Here is a 25,140-nt window from a genome sequence, read left to right as displayed (position 1 = left end):
ATCTGTCACTTCAGAATTGGGTTTTGATGACAGCTTTTCCTCCAGTGCCAATAATTCAGCTGCTATTGTCATCAATATGGCCTTTCCTGGAGCAGGAATTAATTACCATCGTTAATAATCCCTTCTAAATGGGTCTTTAGTGCATTTTCCTCAGCCTCTTTTTGTTATAACCTCTAGCACTGGGACTCACCTCCAAGCTGATAACTTCAAAGGGGAAGGAGCCATTTTTTGCAGGATTAATGCTAAGTATTAGAGATGATGATATGTGAATCTGCTGTGGGCACAGTGCCAGAACAGACTTGGGCAGCTGCTAAAGTTGATCCTGTGTTATAAAGCTTGCATTTCATTTCAGTATTAACCAAAGAAAGAAGCTCTCTGTTTTTTAAAGTGTTCCTTTTGGAAGAGACCATGGCCATTTCAAAAAAGTCTAGTTTGAACCTAAGGGTAAAAGCTTTTGGTAAATGAGCGCAGGCACCAAAGGTAGAGAGAAAGACCACACCACAGTGAACACAAAAATATATTGCTTTGTTTTGTTGTGTTGCACAGAGCTAAAATAGGGTAAAATAATTTTATTTTCCAAAAGTGAGCTACTTTTGTAATTTCAAGTTCCAAGTTTATTCAAAAATGTTCTAAACTGTCCATTGGAGCTCTATCCGAGTGGCTTACAATCTAATACAGGGTAAGAAAATGGGAAAGAGAGGTGGAACTACAATGTTCATAGGAGAACAGGGGAGGGGGGAAACACATAGGGGACAAGTAATGCAGACCAGTCTCGTCTGCGCCATATTCCACTACAAGAAATCAACTGTAGGCATCGGCAAAGAGAAACGTTTTTAGACCTATTTTAAATAGCTATAAAGACGATGTAGATCTAAGGCGGTATGGGAACTTATTACACAACTTGGGACTTTGAACAGAGAAAATTGCATGGTGAGTGGTGTCATAGACAATTTGCAGAACAAGGGGACAATGAGATGGTTTTATTGTGAGGATTGCAATGATCTGGTCAGGCAGTAGGGGATCAGGAGTTGTGAGAGAGGGTTCACTGGAGCTATGGATCTTGTGCACAGGTACTAAGATCTATGTGATGCAGTGGGAAAACGGCAGGCCTGTGGGCCACTTTGAAAAGGGGAGTTACAAGATCATATTTCCTATTCTGGTAATAAGTTTGATGACAGTGTTTTGTATGAGTTGAAGTCACTTGAGATTTTTAGCCTTAATTCTTTGATAAAGTGCATTGCAGTAATTGGAACTGGCTGATGACTAGTGAAAGAATGAGGAAAGTGCTGAAGGATGTAGTAGGGATTGTATAGAGTGAATCGTGCATAGCTTGTATTCACAATTGTAGAAATCTGGGTAGTAAAGCTAAGGGAGTTATCGATGATTATCCCCAACATTCATGTGTTACTAACTAATGGAACTGGAACAGAGCAAAGAAAAATGGGAGATATAAGCTTCTTATCAGCACAGCTCTGGGTACCACTGACTGTGAGCTTTCCTCACTCCTCCTTGAGGTGCATCAGAAGAACAACCCAATGCAGCAGAGCTTGAGAAGAATGTGAAACCAAATTCTCTTGCACTATGCTAATCCTTGAGTTAAAGAGAAAATAATTTTCTACCTGGAGGATTCAGTTTAAGGTTATTCTATTAATTTATAGAAACAGAAATAGTCTTTGTCTACGCTACCTTCATTGAGATGTCGTTCCACAAATTCACTACCCTACTGTAAAGAAGTATTTTTCCTTAGTTTACTTCAGAGGCTATAGCCTTTCACCTCCATTCTTTGCCCCCTCAGTCCAGAGCTTCCTTTCAGTTGAAAGAGACTCGCCTCCTGTGCCTTTATGCCATGGAGATATTCCACAAATCTATCAAACAGAAGAGTGAAGTAAATAATACAGTAGAAGGAATAATACACAGTACTTAAATCATCCAAGCGCAGATTCTCAATACATATCGTCTATGGTTCCATACAGTCTGTTGCATTATCTCATTTTTCAATTTTTAATAAGGAGAAAAAAGCCTCAGAATAATGAGGGGTTTATATCAGCTTTTTACACCTCGGGGTGCTTATAAGTTCCATACCTTTATTCTTCAATCATAGGCTTCAAAAAAGAGCACTCTTTTGAAATATAAACTACCCCCCTGAAGCAGCGGTCGAGGTATCGCGAAACGGTGGCCGTCAGAGTATTTTTTTTTAAATGATTGCAAGAGCTAGAAAGTCTGCTTCAAATTTTGGGCCCTGTTTACTAAGGTGTGCTAGCATTTTTAGGGCGTGCAAAACTTTAGTGCATTCTAACACTAGAGGCGCCCATATATTCCTATTGCGGTCTGTAACGTTAGCGCACGCTAGAAACGCTAATGCGCCTACAGCATGGCTTAGTAAAGAGGCCCCTCAATAAGCTAAGTAAACTGATTTTAAAAAAAAAATTATTAGTAACTATTCAGGATTTAAAATGTTGAGGTTTTTTGAAGCTTATGATTGAAGAACAGAGATGTGGAACTTATAAGCACCCTGATATACACCCTCATTATTCTTAGGCTTTTTCCTTCTTGTTAAAAATGAGATGATGCAACAGATTTTATGGAACAATAGATATGTATTTAGAATCTGCGCTTGGATGATCTAATTAAGTGATGCCGCGGAGGTATTTAAATGTCTATCATATCTCCCCTCTCCCGCCTTTCTTCTAAAGTTTACATATTGAAATCTTTAACTCTGTCCCCATAAGGTCTTACCCAACAAAGTCCCTTTAGTATTAACAGAACTTCCCAAACTGTGGGTCAGGACATTAAATGGGATCACAAGATCTGTGTTTGGGGCCATGACCAAGGTTGACTCTTCATAAGTGCATTATTATTCTGCTCCTCCAGAGGGTCACACAATTTTATTTGGTTGCAGTCATGGGATCACAGCCAGAAAAGGATTGGGAAGCACTGAATTATAGCATCAATATTGAAGATCTTCTGTTCTTCCAGAACATTGTATACATGATGTACCATCTTTTTGCACAATGAGTCTGCATGAACTGAGATCCAATATTTTCTGGGTGACAGGTTCACTACCTATTGATCTATATAAACCTGGTGCAAGTGTTATCATTTCTGTAACAGCTAAAGACATATTTATTTAGGCAGGCTTTTCCATCACTAAAGATAGAATAGCAGCCTTTTTGGATAAAAGTGTGGACGAGATGGATTAAAAGTGCAAATTACAGCAAGGATGAAGCTCAGATATTCAATTTGTCCTCTGTCATTCTGTTGTTATGTCTTCTAAAACTGTATTTTATTTATTTTAGTTTTAATTTGTGTGTGTGTGTGTGTGTATTTTATTTATTATTTATTTATTAGGATTTATTTACCGCCTTTTTGAAGGAATTCACTCAAGGCAGTGTACAGTAAGAATAAATCAAACATGAGCAATAGAGAATTATAGCAGTAAAAATATTCAAATAGCAATACAAAGTATGGAATAGAATACTACTTACGTCAACACAATAAGTAATAGAACAGTTTAATTGACAGTGTAGGATATAAGCAAAAATGGAACATATAGGTAAGAGGAGTTAAACAATAAGGGGGTCTTATACTAAGGCGCACTGGTGTTTTTCTTATATTCTACTGGTCAGCAGAATCAGAAAGTCATAATAGGATCCATCAGACTAGCATATCCACCTCCATTTTGGAATGGTTAGCCAAAATGGAGGTGGATACTCCAGTCTGATGGATCCTATTATGACTTTCTGATTCTGCTGACCTGTAGAATATAAGATAGAAGTGTGAAGAAGCTGAGTATGTATTCCTAAGGGCATCTTTAGCATTTAGTGCACTAAAAACGCCAGTGTGCCTTAGTAAAAGACCCCTAAGGTGATTAATTGAAAGAAAGGTGGTTAAATATTATCTCAGCTAGGGTAGGAGTGGATAAACATGTCCTGCTGCAGTTTGTGCAGCCCATCACTCCTTCTGTGTTTGAGTGAGAAAAACAAGTTAGTTACTTCTTCCATTAAAGGCCTGGTTGGAGAGTGTATGTATGTGTGTGTGTATACAGTGGGGGAAATAAGTATTTGATCCCTTGCTGATTTTGTAAGTTTGCCCACTGACAAAGACATGAGCAGCCCATAATTGAAGGGTAGGTTATTGGTAACAGTGAGAGATAGCACATCACAAATTAAATCCGGAAAATCACATTGTGGAAAGTATATGAATTTATTTGCATTCTGCAGAGGGAAATAAGTATTTAATCCCTCTGGCAAACAAGACCTAATACTTGGTGGCAAAACCCTTGTTGGCAAGCACAGCGGTCAGACGTCTTCTGTAGTTGATGATGAGGTTTGCACACATGTCAGGAGGAATTTTGGTCCACTCCTCTTTGCAGATCATCTCTAAATCATTAAGAGTTCTGGGCTGTCGCTTGGCAACTTGCATCTTCAGCTCCCTCCATAAGTTTTCAATGGGATTAAGGTCTGGTGACTGGCTAGGCCACTCCATGACCCTAATGTGCTTCTTCCTGAGCCACTCCTTTGTTGCCTTGGCTGTATGTTTTGGGTCATTGTCGTGCTGGAAGACCCAGCCACGACCCATTTTTAAGGCCCTGGCGGAGGGAAGGAGGTTGTCACTCAGAATTGTACGGTACATGGCCCCATCCATTCTCCCATTGATGCGGTGAAGTAGTCCTGTGCCCTTAGCAGAGAAACACCCCCAAAACATAACATTTCCACCTCCATGCTTGACAGTGGGGACGGTGTTCTTTGGGTCATAGGCAGCATTTCTCTTCCTCCAAACACGGCGAGTTGAGTTCATGCCAAAGAGCTCAATTTTTGTCTCATCTGACCACAGCACCTTCTCCCAATCACTCTCGGCATCATCTAGGTGTTCACTGGCAAACTTCAGACGGGCCGTCACATGTGCCTTCCGGAGCAGGGGGACCTTGCGGGCACTGCAGGATTGCAATCCGTTATGTCGTAATGTGTTACCAATGGTTTTCGTGGTGACAGTGGTCCCAGCTGCCTTGAGATCATTGACAAGTTCCCCCCTTGTAGTTGTAGGCTGATTTCTAACCTTCCTCATGATCAAGGATACCCCACGAGGTGAGATTTTGCGTGGAGCCCCAGATCTTTGTCGATTGACAGTCATTTTGTACTTCTTCCATTTTCTTACTATGGCACCAACAGTTGTCTCCTTCTCGCCCAGCGTCTTACTGATGGTTTTGTAGCCCATTCCAGCCTTGTGCAGGTGTATGATCTTGTCCCTGACATCCTTAGACAGCTCCTTGCTCTTGGCCATTTTGTAGAGGTTAGAGTCTGACTGATTCACTGAGTCTGTGGACAGGTGTCTTTCATACAGGTGACCATTGCCGACAGCTGTCTGTCATGCAGGTAACGAGTTGATTTGGAGCATCTACCTGGTCTGTAGGGGCCAGATCTCTTACTGGTTGGTGGGGGATCAAATACTTATTTCCCTCTGCAGAATGCAAATAAATTCATATACTTTCCACAATGTGATTTTCCGGATTTAATTTGTGATGTGCTATCTCTCACTGTTACCAATAACCTACCCTTCAATTATGGGCTGCTCATGTCTTTGTCAGTGGGCAAACTTACAAAATCAGCAAGGGATCAAATACTTATTTCCCCCACTGTATATATAGTAATCTGGCCCAGACTTTTTAGATTGAGTGGAATAGAAATTTTTTAAAATAAAAGTTCTTTCCTCCGTGTACAAATGGGATGCAGTGGAATAAAGGTCTTTCATTCATGAGATGGCATGGTGGGAAATTATATCACAAATATCCAGTTTGTGTTGTACACACTTTTTCTACCCAGTTCTACTGTAGGAGCTAGTCATAATGAATAGTTGTATAGAATCAATAGATGTGAAGGGAAGGTGTGTGTGTGTGTGTGTGTGTGTGTGTGTGTGTGTGTGTGTTGGGGGGGGGTGATCTAAAAAAGATTTGCATAGTTAATCTAAAATTGATTTGGACTGTACTGATGTGGGACTACCTTGGGCCAGTTAGAACTCTCCTTGCATGCCACCCTTTGTTATGTTTGTGGGTTTAAACTTTTTATGGATTTTATATCATTTACTGGGAAGTACCATTCTAGGCCAGTATGAGATAAGTTGTGAAGAAACAATGCCACTTGATATGTTTCCTGGTTTCACTTTGCCCTTGTTGGTTGACTAAGTGCATTCTTTCTTCTGTGTAGGTGATACAGTTCTTAGTTTTCATAGCAGCCTCTTTTAATATATATTCTTACCTATAGTAAATTGAGTCATTCTAGCTATAAGCAGTGGTTGATTTTTAAAAGGTCAGTAGGTAAATGAGACAAATTTAGTATACTGGTAGTTGAATCATTTCTATATTTAGCTAGCTGAAGTAAGAGGTGTTATAAGTTTCTTGATGCCTAGAAGTCACTCTTTTGACTGACACACATACAGAAGTCTGTGCACACTCCATGTATACGACACCCATTAGATATGTGCAGAATGTGTGGATTTCTGTCGAGCTATTGGTAGGACATAGAATTTGTAAAATCTTAGAGAAATATAGTTGTGTATCAAACTGTTGCTTCATTTCTAGTCATATGTGGGAACATTCCTGTCCTTGACCATGTTTTGTTCTGAGAGGAGGTGGTAACGTATCAAAATTATTATTATTAATAATTTTTTTTGGTGGGGAGGGACAATATGGAATAACTAGCGTGTCTAATGGATACAGAGTAAAATCAGTGCCTTGGGCCTTCCTCCACCAGTTTATCCTTTAGCACTCTCTATCCATTTCCTATCCTTCTTTGTGCATTTCATCTTCCTTCCCTAGTTTGTGTTATGATATAATTTGTAACCTGGTATGACAGTGTCCCACAGGTTAGCCTCCTTCCACCAGGTCTCAGAGATGCGTATTATATCTAATTTTTCATTTAGTGCAATATATTCTAACTCTCCCATCTTGTTTCTTAGGCTTCTGGCATTCGCATATAGACATTTCAAACTGTTTGTTGTTCCTATTTACATCTTGGTCAGCAGTTGACAGTGTTAATTTGCAATTTTTTGTCAGATTTTTATTTAAAGACACCTGGGGGCTCATTTTCAAAGCACTTAGACTTACAAAATTCCATAGGTTACTATAGAACTTTGTAAGTCTAAGTGCTTTGAAAATACGCCTACTGGTCTACTATTGTCTCTTTTGCAACCTCGCTATCGGGATCCCCTATCCTTCCATGTTTTGGTGATATCTTTGAAAGATCCCTTTTTCCGAACCATGCGTTTTTGAATGACTGTCGGCCTTCCCCCAGGTTCTAGTTTTAAAGCTGCTCTATCTCCTTTTTAAATGCCAATGCCGGCAGCCTGGTCCCACCCTGTTTAAGGTGGAGCCCATCATTCCAGGATAGGCTCCCTTTTCCCCAGAATGTTGCCCAGTTCCTTAAGAATCTAACACCCTCCTTCCTGCACCATCGCCTCATCCACGCATTGAAACTCCAGAGCTCTGCCTGTCTCTGGGGCCCTGCGCGTGGAATGGGGAGCACTTCGGAAAATGATACCCTAGAGGTTCTGGATTTGAGCTTTCTACCTAAGAGCCTAAATTTGGCTTCCAGAACTTCTCTCCCATATTTTCCTATGTCATCGGTACCCACAAGTACCAAGACAGCTGGTTCCTCCCCAGCACTATCTAAAATCCTATTTAGGTGAAGCACGAGGTCCGCCACCTTCACACCAGCTAGGCAAGTGACCAGGCGATCCTCACGCCCACCAGCCACCCATCTATCTACATGCCTAATAATTGAATCACCAACTACAATAGTTCAGTTCTCCTGTGCTGAGGACTGAACTAGGCCCTACTGTGCCTTCTAGAGTCTGTTAATGCTGTGGCAGAAAATTCAAGTTTTAATACTATGGGGGAAAGGGTATGGAGACTAGCTAATAGAGTTTGCTTCTTTTTTTAAATTTAATTATATTTTATTTAAGTCCAACTGTGTTTAGTATCCTACATTCCCACTTTTAAGCCCAATCTTTGTTACCAAGCACAGAGCAAAATAATGTCACTTACCCAGAGAAATATCCTCTTCTCTCAGAACTTCTCAGAAAGAAAGTTATGTGCAAGAGTTTGTTGGAACTACTTAGACTGTTAACAAGGTGTAATATATATACACAACATATCTAGATGAGCTTAGAAATTCTTTTTAATTAGGGTGGTGGCATCCACTACAATTATGACAATTTATATACAGTGGGGGAAATAAGTATTTGATCCCTTGCTGATTTTGTAAGTTTGCCCACTGACAAAGACATGAGCAGCCCATAATTGAAGGGTAGGTTATTGGTAACAGTGAGAGATAGCACATCACAAATTAAATCCGGAAAATCACATTGTGGAAAGTATATGAATTTATTTGCATTCTGCAGAGGGAAATAAGTATTTAATCCCTCTGGCAAACAAGACCTAATACTTGGTGGCAAAACCCTTGTTGGCAAGCACAGCGGTCAGACGTCTTCTGTAGTTGATGATGAGGTTTGCACACATGTCAGGAGGAATTTTGGTCCACTCCTCTTTGCAGATCATCTCTAAATCATTAAGAGTTCTGGGCTGTCGCTTGGCAACTCGCAGCTTCAGCTCCCTCCATAAGTTTCAATGGGATTAAGGTCTGGTGACTGGCTAGGCCACTCCATGACCCTAATGTGCTTCTTCCTGAGCCACTCCTTTGTTGCCTTGGCTGTATGTTTTGGGTCATTGTCGTGCTGGAAGACCCAGCCACGACCCATTTTTAAGGCCCTGGCGGAGGGAAGGAGGTTGTCACTCAGAATTGTACGGTACATGGCCCCATCCATTCTCCCATTGATGCGGTGAAGTAGTCCTGTGCCCTTAGCAGAGAAACACCCCCAAAACATAACATTTCCACCTCCATGCTTGACAGTGGGGATGGTGTTCTTTGGGTCATAGGCAGCATTTCTCTTCCTCCAAACACGGCGAGTTGAGTTCATGCCAAAGAGCTCAATTTTTGTCTCATCTGACCACAGCACCTTCTCCCAATCACTCTCGGCATCATCCAGGTGTTCACTGGCAAACTTCAGACGGGCCGTCACATGTGCCTTCCGGAGCAGGGGGACCTTGCGGGCACTGCAGGATTGCAATCCGTTATGTCGTAATGTGTTACCAATGGTTTTCGTGGTGACAGTGGTCCCAGCTGCCTTGAGATCATTGACAAGTTCCCCCCTTGTAGTTGTAGGCTGATTTCTAACCTTCCTCATGATCAAGGATACCCACGAGGTGAGATTTTGCGTGGAGCCCCAGATCTTTGTCGATTGACAGTCATTTTGTACTTCTTCCATTTTCTTACTATGGCACCAACAGTTGTCTCCTTCTCGCCCAGCGTCTTACTGATGGTTTTGTAGCCCATTCCAGCCTTGTGCAGGTGTATGATCTTGTCCCTGACATCCTTAGACAGCTCCTTGCTCTTGGCCATTTTGTAGAGGTTAGAGTCTGACTGATTCACTGAGTCTGTGGACAGGTGTCTTTCATACAGGTGACCATTGCCGACAGCTGTCTGTCATGCAGGTAACGAGTTGATTTGGAGCATCTACCTGGTCTGTAGGGGCCAGATCTCTTACTGGTTGGTGGGGGATCAAATACTTATTTCCCTCTGCAGAATGCAAATAAATTCATATACTTTCCACAATGTGATTTTCCGGATTTAATTTGTGATGTGCTATCTCTCACTGTTACCAATAACCTACCCTTCAATTATGGGCTGCTCATGTCTTTGTCAGTGGGCAAACTTACAAAATCAGCAAGGGATCAAATACTTATTTCCCCCACTGTATCTCGTTGCCATGTTTTCTTGGTCTCTGATTGCATTTGTTGGGACTTGAGAATTGTCTATCTGTTGGGGTGATAGGGTTTTTCTACATCTGTTTAAACATTTTTTATTTCTGCGTCAGGTGTGTGCTATAAGGTAAAACCTAAAAACAGAAATGCTGTGAATAATGTGTAGCCATATGACCTGTATAGTATTTTGACATTTTTTATCACTAGTTATAAATTTAAATTGTGATGCATTAAGGCCAAATGATCACCTTCAGCCTAACCAATCTGCTTTCTTCTTGTAGAAGATGCTGATGAAGCAGCAGGACCGGTTGGAGGAACGAGAGCAAGACATTGAAGAACAGCTGTACAAATTGGAATCGGACAAGCTACTGGTTGAGGTATATACCTGGGCAATGTTTCACCTCTCTATTAGTATTGTTTCCAAGTAGGCATTTCTAAATCTGCTTCAGTTTTATGGGGCATAGGTTTCTTACCATCCTTGTGTAGATGCAGTATTTAGTTTCTTATTAACATCTGTAGTGGTTACAGTTGCTTCCATATCACCTGCTATAATCTTATCTCCAAACTTTAGTTTGTCACTAGGAGGAGGAAATTTTTTTTTTACCTTATGCAAGCACTTTGTTATATTACCTTTGTTATAATACTACTTCCTTAGCGTCCTGCTAAACCAGTCAACACCAATGGGTCGTGACCCCTTCCTACCAGCAGATGAAAGAAGAGATGCTGAACCATTCCAGTGACAGCAATGCTATAAGGGCTGGTACGCCCTGAAATTCTCCAGTATTTCTCTACCTTCATCAAATTGTAAAGATTGGAGTAGGTCCTCATCCTAGCTTTCCAGAGTGCAGTCCAGTGGTTGAGCGAGGGCTTTATCTTAGTGAGGCTTCTGGCTCGGTTCCCTGCGGGGTCCTTGCCAGCAGAAAGGCGTGCTGCCCCTCCAACTCCCAGTGTCCCTCTTGGGCTCCCCTGCAGCCTAAGGGGAAAATAATCCCCAAGCCTGTAATTCTAATTTTGGCTTTATTCCCTGCTTGTCAGAGGAATGAAGTTGTTCTAATTATAGCAGAAAAATGTCCAAGTTTTAGAAACGCCTAAATCACGTCCCCAACACGCTCCCCCCCCTTGTGATTTGGATGCATTAAAATACAAACTGCATAGAAAACAGTCTTAAAATTGGGTTTCGAAAATAGCAATTTGGACATTTTGGCAAAAAAAAAAAAAGTCCTTCTGCCGGTTTGTGCCACATTTCGGATATTTTTGTGTTTTGAAAATTGAGCCCCTTTATGAGTTCTTCAGTCTTCACTGAGTTAGATGTGGGGGGAGATACCAGTGCCAGAAATGGTACTCAATACTTATGAACCAGAGAAACTAAACAAATCTGTAAATCTGGAAGATGTAAAGGTGCAATTTGATAAATTAAATAGTAGCAAATCACCCGGACTGGATTATATATATTCCAGAGTACTGACGGAACTGAAAAATGAACTTGCAGTGCTATTGTTAGTAATATGTAATTATCTTTAAAATCAAAAATGGTACCAGAAGATTGGAGGGCAGCCAACGAAACACCAGTTTTTTTAAAAGGGTTTCAGAGGTGATCTGGGAAATTATAGACCGGTGAGCTTGATGTCAATGCCAGGCAAAGGTAGAGGCTATTTTAAAGAATAAAATTACTAAGCTTTATATTATAGGCATGGATTAATGAGACAAAGCCAAAATGAATTTAGTCAAGAGAAACCTTGCCTCAACAATCTACTACGTTTTTTAGAAGGGGTGAATAAACTTGTGGATAAAGGTGAGCTGTTGATATTGTGTATCTGGATTTTCAAAAGGCAGTTGACAAGTACAACATGAGCAACTCTTGAGGAACTTAACAAGTCATGGGATAGGAGGTAATATCCTATTGTGGATTAAGAACTGGTTAAAGGTAGAAAACAGTAGGGTTAAATGGTCAGTATTCTCAATGGAGCAGGTAGATAGTGGTTTCTCCAGGGGTCTGTGCTGGGACCACTGTTTTTAAAGATATTTATAAATTATCTAGAGATGGGAATAACTAATGAGGTAATTAAATTTGCTGATGACACAAAGTTATTCAGAATTGTTAGATCACAAGAGGATTGTAAATAATTGCAAGAGGACCTTACGAGATTGGGCGACTGGGCATCCAAATGGCAGATTACATTTAATGTGAGCAAGTGCAAAGTGATGCATGTAGGAAAGAGAAACCCAAACTATAGCTATATGGTGCAAGGTTCCAGATTAGGCGTCACTCCCCCCCCCCCCCCCCCCCCAGGAAAAGGATCTACTACTACTACTACTACTTAACATTTCTAGAGCGCTACTAGGGTTACGCAGCGCTGTACAATTTAACAAAGAGAGACAGTCCCTGCTCAAAGAGCTTACAATCTAATAGACAAGTGAACGGTCGGTCCGATCGGGGCAGTCAAATTGGGGGCAGTCTGGATTCACTGAACGGTAAGGGTTAGGTGCCGAACGCAGCATTGAAGAGGTGGGCTTTAAGCAAAGACTTGAAGATGGGCAGGGAGGGGGCTTGGCGTAAGGGTTCAGGAAGGTTGTTCCAAGCATAGGGTGAGGCGAGGCAGAATGAGCGGAGCCTGGAGTTGGCGGTGGTGGAGAAGGGTACTGAGAGGAGGGATTTATCCTGTGAACGGAGGTTACGGGCGGGAACGTAAGGGAGATGAGGGTAGAGAGGTAGTGAGGGGCAGCAGACTGAGTGCATTTGTAGGTAAGAAGGAGAAGCTTGAATTGAATGCGGTATCTGATCGGAAGCCAGTGAAGTGACCTAGATCTAGATGTGAATATTGATGATATATTGAAACCCTCTGCTCAGTGTGCAGCAGTGGCTAAGAATACAAATAGAGTGTTGGGAATTATTAGAAAGGAATAGAAAACAAAAATGAGAACATTATAATGCCTTTGCATTGCTCCATGGTGCAATTCTTGTCACCGCATCTCAAAAAAGATATAGCAGAATTTGAAAAGGTACAGAGAAGGGCGATGAAAATGATAAAGGGGGTAGAATGACTTCCTTGAGGGAAAGGTTAAAGAGAATAGGGTTCTTCAGCTTGGAGAAGAGAGGACTGAGGGGAGATATAATAGGGTTTATAAAATACTGAATGGAGTGGACTGGATAGACGTGAATCGCTTATTTACTCTTTCCAAAAATAGCAGGACTAGGGGCTACGCAATAAAGCTACAAAGTAGTAAGTTTAAAACAAAAAGAAAATATTTCTTCACTCAGTGTGTAATTAAACTCTGGAATTTGTTTCCAGAGAATGTGGTAAAAGCAGTTAGCTTAGCAGGGATTAAAAAGGGTTTGGATAATTTCCTAAAAGAAAAATCCATAAGCCATTATTAAGATGGACTTGGGAAAATCCACTGCTTATTGCTAGGATAAGCAGCATAAAATCTGTTTTACTGTTCTGGGATCTTGTCAGGTACTTGTGACCTGGATTAGCCACTGTTGGAAACAGTGGGCTTGATGGGCCTTCAGTCTATCCCAGTATGGCAACATTTATATTCTTACTAGTAAAAGAGGCCTGTTTCTGTGTGAAATGAAACGGGCGCTAGCAAGGGCTTCCTCCCCCTCCCTCCTCCTCACCCCCCAACCACCCCCTCACACTCCCCCACATCCCCGTTCGTCCGTCCCTCTCTGTCCTCCGAGTTCGAGCCCCCTTCCTCTCGGAGTTCCATGTTCCCTACTTCCCTCCCTCCCTCCCTGTCCTCTGCGTTCCAGTCCCCCCTCCCGTTCGAGTTTCAGGACCCCCTCCCCTTATAGCAGCAGGACCCCCCTCCCCTTACAGTTGCAGGACCCCACTTCCCGTTCGAGTTACAAGCCCCACCTCCCGTTCGACTTCCAGGACCGCCCCTCCCCCTTCTAGGCACCACCCCCTCCCCCTCTCTCGTCCCAAGACCCCCTCCCCCCTCGTCCCAGGACCCCCTTCCCCCCTCTCTCGTCCGAGGACCGCCTTCCCCCCCCCCCCCCGGCAACAGTGAAGTTGAGCACGCACGGACGCTGCTTCAGACTGCCTTCGCTCTCGCTTCTGTTTCAGCTGTGCCTCTGGTCCCGCCCTTCTGCAAACAGGAAATGAGGGCGGGACCACAGGAACAGCTGAAACAGAAGCGAAGGCAGTCTGAAGCGGTGTCCTTGCGTGTTGGACTTCACTGTTGCCGGCGGAGCAGGAGGTAAAAAGTTTTAAACAACAGCCGGCACTTACGAAGGGCTGGGGCACCCGCACACGTCCTGCTTGCACTCGGAGGCCACAGAGAGAGAGGGAGGGAGGCGGTGGAAATGGGAGGAGAGGGGGGGCATGGAACTCGGACGGGATTGGGGCCGTCGGATGGGAGTGGGCCCGTGGAAGGAGGGAGGGAGGTAGGGGGGGTCATGGAACTCGGGGGGGAGGGGGGGAATTCTTTACTCACCTCCGGTGGCTGATGCTGGGTTCTCTTCCCTCTCATTTCCTATTGGTCCGCCCTGTGATGTCATCCCCAGGGCGGACCAATGGGAACTGTGTTACGAACCCAGGCATCCAGACGGAGGTGCAAATTATTATATAGGATGTTGTTAATTTAAAAGCTATGGCAATGTTAATCTACTATATCTGTAATTTTCTTCCATACATTAGACCAGGATACGTGTAAATTGGGACATTCATAGATCAAATGAGGAAGGCTACCAACAGCCGTGTTACAGGACTACAACAATTTATGGTCTATGGATCCACTTTTCACTGGTTTTTAACCAGTGTCCATGGGATGCAGTGATAAAGGAAATATAGGAACTCTTTCAATAAGGCTGACAGAGATCGCTTGTGAATTCACAGCCAATAATATTCTTATTGCTGATCCAAAAAAGTACCCCCTAATTCATATTCGTTTAGCAGCATTTCCTGTTCCCAAACTGGAAAATGTTATAGAAAAAAAGAGACCATTTGGGACAAAGACATTATTTTCTGAGTAACAGTTTCATCATTAGTCTATATTACATCATTTAGCAAGTTGAAGCTGGAACCAAGCATTAAATTGTGTGTTGGGAAGATTAAACCTCTTTTTGAAGCATTTGAAAAGCCTTAAAGTCCATTATGAGGAAGTTGACCCGAAACCATATTTACTTGTTTGTTGGCCGTGTTGGCAGAACAGGCCAAGTTCCAATAAGAATATGAGGGTTATTGCAATATACCATTATAGTAGAATCACAGAAATCATCTCCCAATGTCTTCTCCAAATGTTGAGAAGCCATTTTCATAGCTGTAATAACTGGCCGGGCTTTTCTTTTAGAATAGGGAAAATTTCCTGATAGAAGGTATAATGGAATTGGAAAGACACAAAGCCATGTGCACTTATTTTGAGCTGCGAGAGTTTGGAAAACACTGATCTTCTTACCCTAAAATTTTATAAATAAGGTAATTGGCAAAATCAGGTAGATTCATCCCACCTTGCTACTTAGTTTGTTTCAATTTGTTTTTAGCATTACTAAATCCCTATTTTTTTTTCATTTTTAAAGAGTTCACATTGGGGCCAATTGACCTGGCAAGAGCCATTTTGTTTACATTGCTACACCTTAGCATAAGCCCAATAAAAGAATGCTTTGTATTTAGATATTTACATTTGAAAGTGAGTAACACAAATAGGAATGAAATATAAAATATTGCCATTTCTATTGGCTTGTTAAGGGTGTGAAATGTCAGATTAATGATTGCTGATATCAGTTTCAAAACAATACAGGAGGAGGAGGATAATTTTATAACAGGTTGCTTACTTAGAGGTCAGCTGTATAAATTTCAGCTATGATGAAGCTATGGACATTTATGCCCGCTTTGGTTATAAAATATGCATGTTTGCACATACTTTGCATTATATGTGTAAATTGACTACACTTGTGCAGCACACTAGAACGTTTCTACAACTGAGTCGCATAAAAATATATGTTTTTGTGATCGAGTGTACTGTTGTGTGGGATAATTTTATAAGTAGCATTTATGTCCATGTACTGTGAAACATGTGTGAAAATGCCTTTACAAATTGTGTAGCCATCCAGTGAACTGAATGACAAAATGCAGTTATATTATCAGTACTAAGGATCATTTTTACTTGCTTAGAAGGGGGACAGAGAGTGAAAAAAATACAATGTTTATATAACACATTGAACTTGTTAGAAGTAGGCAATGTTTATGCAGCATGCACTAGGGAATAATATAATAGTGCGTATGATTTCTTTTAGATCACTGTATAGTTTTCTGTAGAAGTTTAGCTGATTTCTGTCTCAGTTCAAACCTTATTTTTTAGTTTAGGTTGAAATTCTTTAAGCAGGTACTTTGCAATTCCTCTAAGTTCCCAGGAAACAGCTATATTTAGAAGTGGCAAAAATGACATTGTGTGGAATGAGATCAGCTTTGTTGATGTAGGTGTTATTTTGATAGAATTAAATCGGCAACCAAGAGATGTCACTATGATATACAGCTGTTCCTCATTAAACAAAGTCTGTTTTGGGATGGGATTCAGTACACAGAAGAGAGGAGACTTACTTCAACAGAATTTTGAGTTAGTACTATTCTGCTGCTCAGCTTCCTGCAGGCCACTCCTGTTTTGCACAGAGGTTAAGCCTGTCTGAAGTGCACTGCACCCACTAAAACTGCACCAGGGACGAATATACCCACAAACTTAGTCACCCCAGATTGCGCCCTCCCCATCTCAAATAGCCTGAAAATCCTGGGTGTCACAATCGACCGAAACCTTACACTTGAGGCCCAAGTTAACTTCACAATCAAGAAAATGTTCCACTCAATGTGGAAACTTAAACGTGTAAAGCCATTCTTCTCGAGGGCAACTTTCCGCAACCTGGTTCAATCAATGGTACTAAGCCATGCTGACTATTGCAATGGACTTTATGCGGGATGCAAAGAACAACTCATAAAGAAACTACAGACTGCTCAAAACAGAGCAGCCAGGCTCATATTTGGAAAATCGCAATTTGACAGCACCAAACCGCTATGATAAAAACTGTACTGGCTCCCAATCAAAGAACGTATTACTTTTAAAATCTGCACCCTGGTCTACAAGATTATCTATGGCGAAGCACCGGGTTATATGTCTGACCTTATAGACCTACCAAAAAGAAACACAATTGGATCATCACGATCATACCTAAATCTTCACCACCCCAGCTGCAAGGGACTCAAGTATAAATCAATCCATGGATCCAGCTTCTTTTATATAAGCACGCAAATATGGAACGCATTACCAAAGCCATAAAGACAACACACGACTACCTCAACTTCCGGAAATCACTAAAGACCGACCTGTTTGAGAACCTTACTGATCCAACTTAAGTGCCTGGACTAAGCAACACAATGAAACCATAACCTGCAACGAACATTATATAACTCTTCTCTCGATTCTATTATGTCTCTGTAACACATACATATCATTCTCTACCATATCACTCTGTATTTGTTTCATCACCGGAGGCGGCTTATGCCTTATGGTGCTATGTAAGCCACATTGAGCCTGCAAATAGGTGGGAAAATGTGGGGTACAAATGCAATAAATAAAATAAGTAAATAAATAATTTGAGGCTTTTTGTCCTTCAAATGAGATTGCACCACGTTAGATGTTATTTGATTTGTCCTTGCCATTTTCAGGGCACAGACCGTAGAAGTCTGCCCAGCACTGTTCTTGTACTAAAAGTTCTGAAGCTAATGTCAAAGCCCCTTAAAATTTACACTCAAGCCCATCCATATCTATTCAGTCACGATCAGGGCATAGACTGTAGAAGTCTGCTTAGCACTGGTTTTGCTTCCCAATTACCCACCGGTTAAGCTCCATCCAGCCCGGTAAGAAACCTGCAAATTTGCTGGATGGAGCTCCTTCCTGGTTTTGGCCGAACTATCAGTTCCCCTGAAGATGCCGTTATTTAGGCGAAACATGGTCCATGTAGGGAACTGGGAACATTGTATATTGACTGCATAGATCACTAGAAAAGTTATGCACAGATTCATACTTTTAAAAGTGTTGCATTGACTGGGGCCTTACATCATTTCCTGAATTGGATTATCTACCCATCATACCAAAATCATTAGACTACTAGAAGAGTCATATCCCGAGTCTGATAACTGATGGAAATATGAAAGTCATTAGAACTTGCAACATCTAAAGTAGGAATAATTCACAACAGTGAAGACCAAATTAAAAAGTTTTCAAGAAGGTACACCCTCTAGATGCATCTAGGCCTGCTTGTTGTATGGGTGATCTTATGAAAAACAAACTGCAGAATGTATGGATTGAAGATAATCAATGTATTGTCTCCAAAAGCACAGTGATAATTCAGGAGAAGGCCTGAAGTATTTGTAGTGGTTTACAGCATGTGCACAGAGAGGCAGCTATTAAAATGATCAGTGGCCTGTGTCATAAATCATATGGGGACAGGATTAAAGATCTCAATATATTTACATTGGAAAAAAGGTAGGAGAAGGGAAGGACATTTAACTACCACTGTTATAAATGCATAGAAGGTGTGCTTCTTCAAAAGGAAGCTCTGGAAAAAGCGGTCATAAGAAGAAAGTGAAAGGGGAAGGACTCAGGAGTATCTAAGGGGATTATTCCTTTATGGAAGGGGTTGTGGATTTATGCAACAGTCTCCTTGGCAGGTGGTATATTCTCTGTACTTTTTCTATCCTTTCTAGAATTCAGATACAGTTCTCATCTCTCTGAGAGAGCAGAATGGATTTTAGAGATTAGTGGTTCATATGGATGGGCAGACTGGATAGGCCATATGGTATTTATCTGCTGAAATATTCTATGTATGAAAGTGGAACTTTTAGTAAAGGATGATTTCATAGATTTAAATAGCTCAGAATGCACAACACCAAGATGATTGAAAAAGGCATTAGCAAACTTTGCTGTTGAAAATAGTGGTGGTTAACCAAAACCATCCAAAAATAGTAACCAGTTAATGTAATAGCTAGGTATACCTTAAGTTTAAAAAAATTGAATATTTAAACATGTTTTTCATTAGTGTTGTTTCAATTCCATATGTGGAATCATCAGGGTGGGTGACCATAGAATGTCTCTGTATTGTGCATACATTCCATAAAGTGAACACTAAAGAATACCGGCATATATGAGCATATGTGTACACATACATGAATGCCAAAAATCCACGTAAGCACTATTCTGTAATTAAATATGTGTATATTATATAGTGTATATGTGTGTGAGGGGCAGGGGGGCTGCCGGCATACATGTATATGATCTTGGTCTTCATCCCCAGTCCTTGAGGGCTATCAACTGGTCAGGTGTTCAGGATATCGCTAATGAATATACATTCATAAATATAAGGTTGAATCTATTTCGATATAGTTTTATTAATATGTATATAATATTAATCATAACTATAAATAATCATTTTCATTCTTTTTACCTTTATTATACTCCAAAAATATTAATTTTTTTAAAGCTTTCCCTCAATTTAGCATTAATATTCCACAACCTCTGATAATCATCTTATATTTCACAGCATAAGCCTGCTAGCCCTATATCTCAAATCATACATTTGTAGACAGTATTAATCACATTTTTGACTCATTTAAATGTCAGTCTTTTTATGATTTTAGAATCAATGGGTAATGTTGTTTCCTGCAAGTTCTTGATCCTTCATTCATCAAAAGTATTTGTGGGAAAATTCCTCTTTAACTTATCTAAGTAGTAGCTCAGTCCTTTAAACAATGATGCTGGGGATTCCCAATTGCTATGTAGCTGTCCTTGCTATATACTGTGATCCAAACATTTAAACAGTAAGATCCATGATCACAATCCTCTGTTTCATCTCTCTATCAGAAACTGTATCCTCAACCCAACATGGTTCATATTTTGCTATGGCATCTTCAGGGGCTGAGACAAAAATAATGTACAAATGCCTACTAAATATGCTGGTTAAAGAAGAAAAATATAACGTTTAAAATCTAAAACAACCCTTTCACTTATCTACTAGTTAAAATACTCTGTTTAGATACAGGGAACTGGTCATCTTTGTCCGCTGAAAAATTCTGGCATTCTTATATGCACGCATCTGTGTTTTTTGTAGCTGACTTCATGCTGCAGGACATGTTACTATTGGCCCTAGACGTTTTCATTTTGTTCCATTATTGCAGAAAAAGTCTATATTTTGGTGCAACCCATGTCCTGCCTAAAACACGCCTCCTTGAAATTTGGACGAACTGTGGAGCAAAACGTCTAAAATCAGAGTGCTGAAAATCACAACTTGGATGTTTTTGAAAGAAAAATGTCCTCCTACCACCTTATGACTTTTTTGAACTTTTTATTTTTTTTTTATGAGCCCCTAAGTGTACCAGCGTTTAATCAATCAGAAATGGAACCTGTGCTGAGAGCCAGATTCAACTCTGGTCTCCTTGTTGGGCAGGCTGGATGGACCGTAAAGATCATTATTTGTCGACATTTACATTGCTGAAAAGGGGCAGGTATGAGATGAGGTGAAAGCTGGATGGGTCTGTGGAACTGAGATGAGGCTTTTTAAGGAGCGAGGTAATCAAAGCATTTTCCAGACAAGGGGACAGAGCCTAAGAGGCTTTATTGAGACACGGGGAAACAGTATAGGTACAATTGAGGATGCAAAATGCTTAACAAGAAATGCTTGAGATGAAGATAAGGGATTCACATCCCTAATGACATCATTCAACAAGGTAAAAGAAAGATTGTATAAAAGAAGCCTATTCATGTCTGAGAGAGGTAGGTAGAGAAAAGACAGTCAATAAGAGGGACGGTGTAGACTTGTAGGAAAGAGGAAGAGGTAAAGGTGTGCACAAGTGAAGAGATCTTATTTAGCTGTGCTTTTGCTAGTGAATGGCATAGCAGTAAGGAGGGATATTAACCAGGTGAGGCTGGGGTTGTGGGTGCAATGTCATTGAGAATGTGAAACACTTTGAGATTTTTTCAAGGCCTGCTCGAGGAGTTTAACATATTTATTTGTTTGTTTATATCCCACATTATCCAAAAATTAATTTCAGTTCAATGTGGCTTACATTTAACGGACCTCAATTACATTAACAATATACTGAATAAGTTAAAATTAACAAGACACAGTCATAATATACAGTTCTCTAATTTACAATTCAATCTTAAATAATTTTTTCTTGAAAAGATAAGTTTTCAGGTTTTTGCAAATAGTAAGTAATTTATATTTCTTATTTCCTTGGAATTTGATTCCACCATTTGGAACCCAAGTAACTCCTCCCCCCCCCCCCCCCCCCCCCCCCACCCTTTTACAATGCTGCACGGCAATGCAGACACAGCCTACTCAAAGTGAATATTAAAACACATTTCATCTTTACATTCTGTACCAGCTCAGAGACATGCACAAATTTTTTAAATGTGCTTGTTTTGGCCAGGGCTTTTACGCACATAGTAAATGTTACGTTCCTGTTGTAGTAAAGGTGAGGATATGCCAGAATTTATCACAGGTGTTGTAAGATTACATGAATAAGGTACTGCAATGGTATGCATTCGGGTAATAATAATAAAACAGCATGTTTATACAGCTGTCTAAGCTTGCCCTCGGTAATGTACTGATGGATCTTAAGAGCATGTAACTATAAAAAGAATAATTTATAAGCTTTTTACTCCATGTAATTAGTTATTTACAAGAGTGGGAAATGGCATAGAAGAAATGTTCAGAAATAAGGTTCATTGAAAAAAAAGCTCTCACATCAGAAATTATTTAATACAAGCATACACTTTACCTTATAGGCTGCTGCCTACTATCTGTTACCCATCACATTGTTTGAATGTACAACCTGGTTATGACACAGAAACAGGGTTTGTTTTCTAGAAGGAAGTGCTCGCTCTGGAAGGCTCCGGTGTTCAGTGAGTTAAGTCCGATGAATCTAGAGAGGCTAAGAGCAGAAAAGGTAAGGTCCTTTCCAGCTAGAGATGTCCATCTTTTATACTTTTTCAGAAGGTGATAGGCTGGAGAAACCACAGGAATGTGTTTGGTATCATTCAAAATGCATTTCCTAGAACTCTGTCTCCAATGAGACTAGTGGTTGAGCCTTTTTGTTTTAAATTGTAAACCTGTATTGAAGTTTAAACAGCAAACCACAACACAAAAGGCATATGAGCACACTGTGAACTCTTCAGTGCACCCTCAATACACAGAAAAACTCCCCAACTCCCTCTCCAGCAACTGTTAGCGATTACCCTAAATGTTCCAGTTTCCACAATTGAAAAGCCCGCCACCTCCTGTCAAATTGTCCCTGCTTATGATGATGCAGCACATACAATTTATACATGCCACACCAGTGATCCAGCGTCTGCACCACCTGGTCCCTGAGCGGGGAGAGCACTGTTTCCAGTGTGGCACCAGCAGCAACACCCAGGCATAAAATAAAATTTATTTATTTATTTATTGGATTTGTATCCCACATTTTCCCACCTATTTGCAGGCTCAATGTGGCTTACAATACATCGTGATAAGTGGAAATACAGTTAGAAAATATACAATTACTGGTACAGAAGGATCTTGGGTAACATTATAATAAGAGACATGATAGTAGTATAACAAGCAGATATAGTAAGACAGTTCTGAATATATATGGAGGAGTTACATATGTTCATATTTGTTACTCTTTGTGGTACGCCTTGTTAAAGAGATGAGTCTTCAGTAGTTTGCGGAAGTTAGTTCGTAGATCGTTTTTTAGGTTGCGCGGTAATGTGTTCCATAGCTGTGTGCTCAGGTAGGTAAAGCTAGACGCATGCATTAGTTTGTATTAGGCCTTTGCAGTTGGGGAAGTGCAGATTAAGGAACGTGCGGGATGATTTTTTAGCATTCCTGGGTGGTAGGTCTATCAAGTCTGACATGTAGGCTGGTGCATCTCCGTGAATGATTTTGTGAACTAGAGTGCATATTTTGAACGTGATGCGTTCTTTCAGTGGGAGCCAGTGTAGCTTTTCTCGTAGGGGTTTAGCACTTTCATATTTTGTTTTACCGAATATGAGTCTTGCTGCAGTGTTCTGGGCTGTCTGAAGTTTCTTGATTATTTGCTCTTTGCAGCCAGCATAGAGTGCATTGCAATAGTCTAGATGGCTGAGCACCATTGATTGTATAAGGTTACGGAAAATGGTTCTTGGGAAAGAAAGGTCTTACTCTTTTTAATTTCCACATTGAATGGAACATCTTCTTGGTTGTATTTTTCGTGTGACTTTCCAGTGTTAGGTGTCGATCGATGGTAACTCCAAGAATTTTTAGGGTGTTTGAAATTGGCAGGTTCAGATTTGGTGTATTGATGGTAGTGAATTTGTTCATGTTATGTTGTGAGGTGAGTATTAGGCATGAGTTTTTTCTGCGTTAAGTTTTAGCTTAAATGCATCCGCCCATGAGTGCATGATATGGAGACTTTGGTTGATTTCATTGGAGATTTCCTTTAGATCTTGTTTAAATGGGATGTAGAGCGTTACGTCGTCTGCGTATATTTATGGGTTGAGGTTTTGGTTTGATAATAGTTTGGCCAAGGGTATCATCATTAAGTTGATAGAGTCGGCGAGAGGGGGGATCCCTGTGGAACTCCGCATTCAGGTATCCATGAGGCTGAAGTAGTCGAGTTAGATGTCACTTGGTATGATCGTGTGTGGTTAGGAATCCCTTGAACCAATTGAGAACATTACCTCCAATTCCAAGTACTCAAGGATGTGTAATAGTATTCCGTGATCAACCATGTCAAAGGCGCTTGACATGTCAAATTGTAGGAGTAATATGTTCTTTCCAGTTGCAGTCATTTGTTTTGAATTTAGTCATGAGTTTAACTAGTACTGTTTCGGTACTGTGGTTAGACCTAAATCCTGACTGGGAGTCGTAGAATATAGAGAATTTGTTTAGGTAATCTGTAAGTTGTTTGGTTACCATCCCTTCCGTAAGTTGATTATTAAGGGAATGGATGCTACTGGCCTGTAGTTGGTTATTTCACTGGCACTTTTCTTTGTGTCTTTGGGTGAGTAATATGTTTCCTTTCTCCTGCGGAAAGAGTCCATTTTGTAACATGTAATTAAGTGTTTCGTTATGTCTGTTATAAATTGTTGAGGAGCAGATGTCATAAGGTTGTTTGGACAAATGTCTAGTTTACAGTTAGATTTAGCAAATCTTTTGAGCGTTTGGGAAATGACATCCTCTGATAATGTCTCGAAGTTCGTCCATGTTCTGTCTGCTGGGTATACGCCAGGGTCTGGCTCTAAACAGTCAAGGAGTTCTGCATAGTTGATGGTACTGACAGGTATCTTAAATCGCAATTGTGCGATTTTCTCTAAAACAGGAACAATGCTATTCAGTAAGACTACGTCCATCTGATGTTTCACTGTCGTATGCAGTACTTCAGACAGCGTGGCAAACACTTGGGAGCAGTAAGCTGAAGTTACAGGCAATGCCACCACATATGTCCATAGGTGCCCCATCCCTCACACCCTCCACCAACAAGCATCAGAAGGTACATTTATACACTTGGACAGCTGCACCGAAGTACAGTACCAATAAAGAAGAACTTTATACCCATTTTCCACAAGGCAGAGACCCCAAACCTCAAATACGCTGCCACCCATCCTCCCACACTAACTTTCTCAAATCCTCTTCCTAAGCTGTCATGTAACTAAGCTTATGATCCCCCCCCTACCATTCAAACAGTGACAGATGTCAGAAATCGCCCCCCTCTGTATCATAGGGCCCAAGAGCTGTTCAAAAGCGCTTTTCCTCTTGTACTAACATAATGTCACACCTGCAGAAAGGGGATGAGATCACTAGACACAATATCATACTTACTGTTTAAATCCTCAAAACTCCACACTCCTGCCCCTTTCCCAGACAGGAACCCAAAGCTGACCCACACAGACCAATCCTACCCATTCCCACCTACTAAAAACGGCTTGATCCCTCTCTGCAAATATGCAACGTACAATTCCAATAGGGGCTGCCCCTCCCAGATCAGGCTGACAACCTCTTGGCCACCACTGGAGGTTCTGTAACTCATCATCCGAAGACCCCTCTTTTCCATCTCCATCCAGGGCTTAATCACCTGAGCCTGCCAGGCAAAGAGGGCATGCAGCTGGGCTGCTTGGTAATAGTGTTAAACATTAGGCACTGCCAGACCCCCATTGCAACATCCCAGCCACATCACCCACTGCGCAACTCAGGGCCTGCGAATTGCCCAAACAAAGCGATAAATCAGGCATTGTGCACATGAGAGATTGCAAGCAGGAACCTCCACGAGCAAAGCAGAGAAGTAATAGAGCAGTTGAGAGAGGATCATCATCTT

General features: G+C 41.0%; 1 protein-coding gene across 1 annotated transcript in view; it reads left to right on the top strand.

Annotated features, from left to right (window-relative positions):
* The window catches only part of TRIM8 (tripartite motif containing 8), a 134,772-nt gene that overhangs the window by 76,213 nt on the left and 33,419 nt on the right, over positions 1-25,140 (top strand). Inside the window, exon 2 of the mRNA XM_030202829.1 lies at positions 10,096-10,191. Within this exon, the coding sequence (XP_030058689.1) occupies positions 10,096-10,191 (96 nt within the window). The remainder of the gene's footprint in view (positions 1-10,095; positions 10,192-25,140) is intronic.

Source organism: Microcaecilia unicolor, chromosome 5 (genome assembly GCF_901765095.1).
Source record: "Microcaecilia unicolor chromosome 5, aMicUni1.1, whole genome shotgun sequence".
NCBI lineage: Eukaryota > Metazoa > Chordata > Amphibia > Gymnophiona > Siphonopidae > Microcaecilia > Microcaecilia unicolor.
The sequence above is the reverse complement of the archived record's forward strand: the minus strand, read 5'-3'. Positions and strand labels throughout refer to the sequence as shown.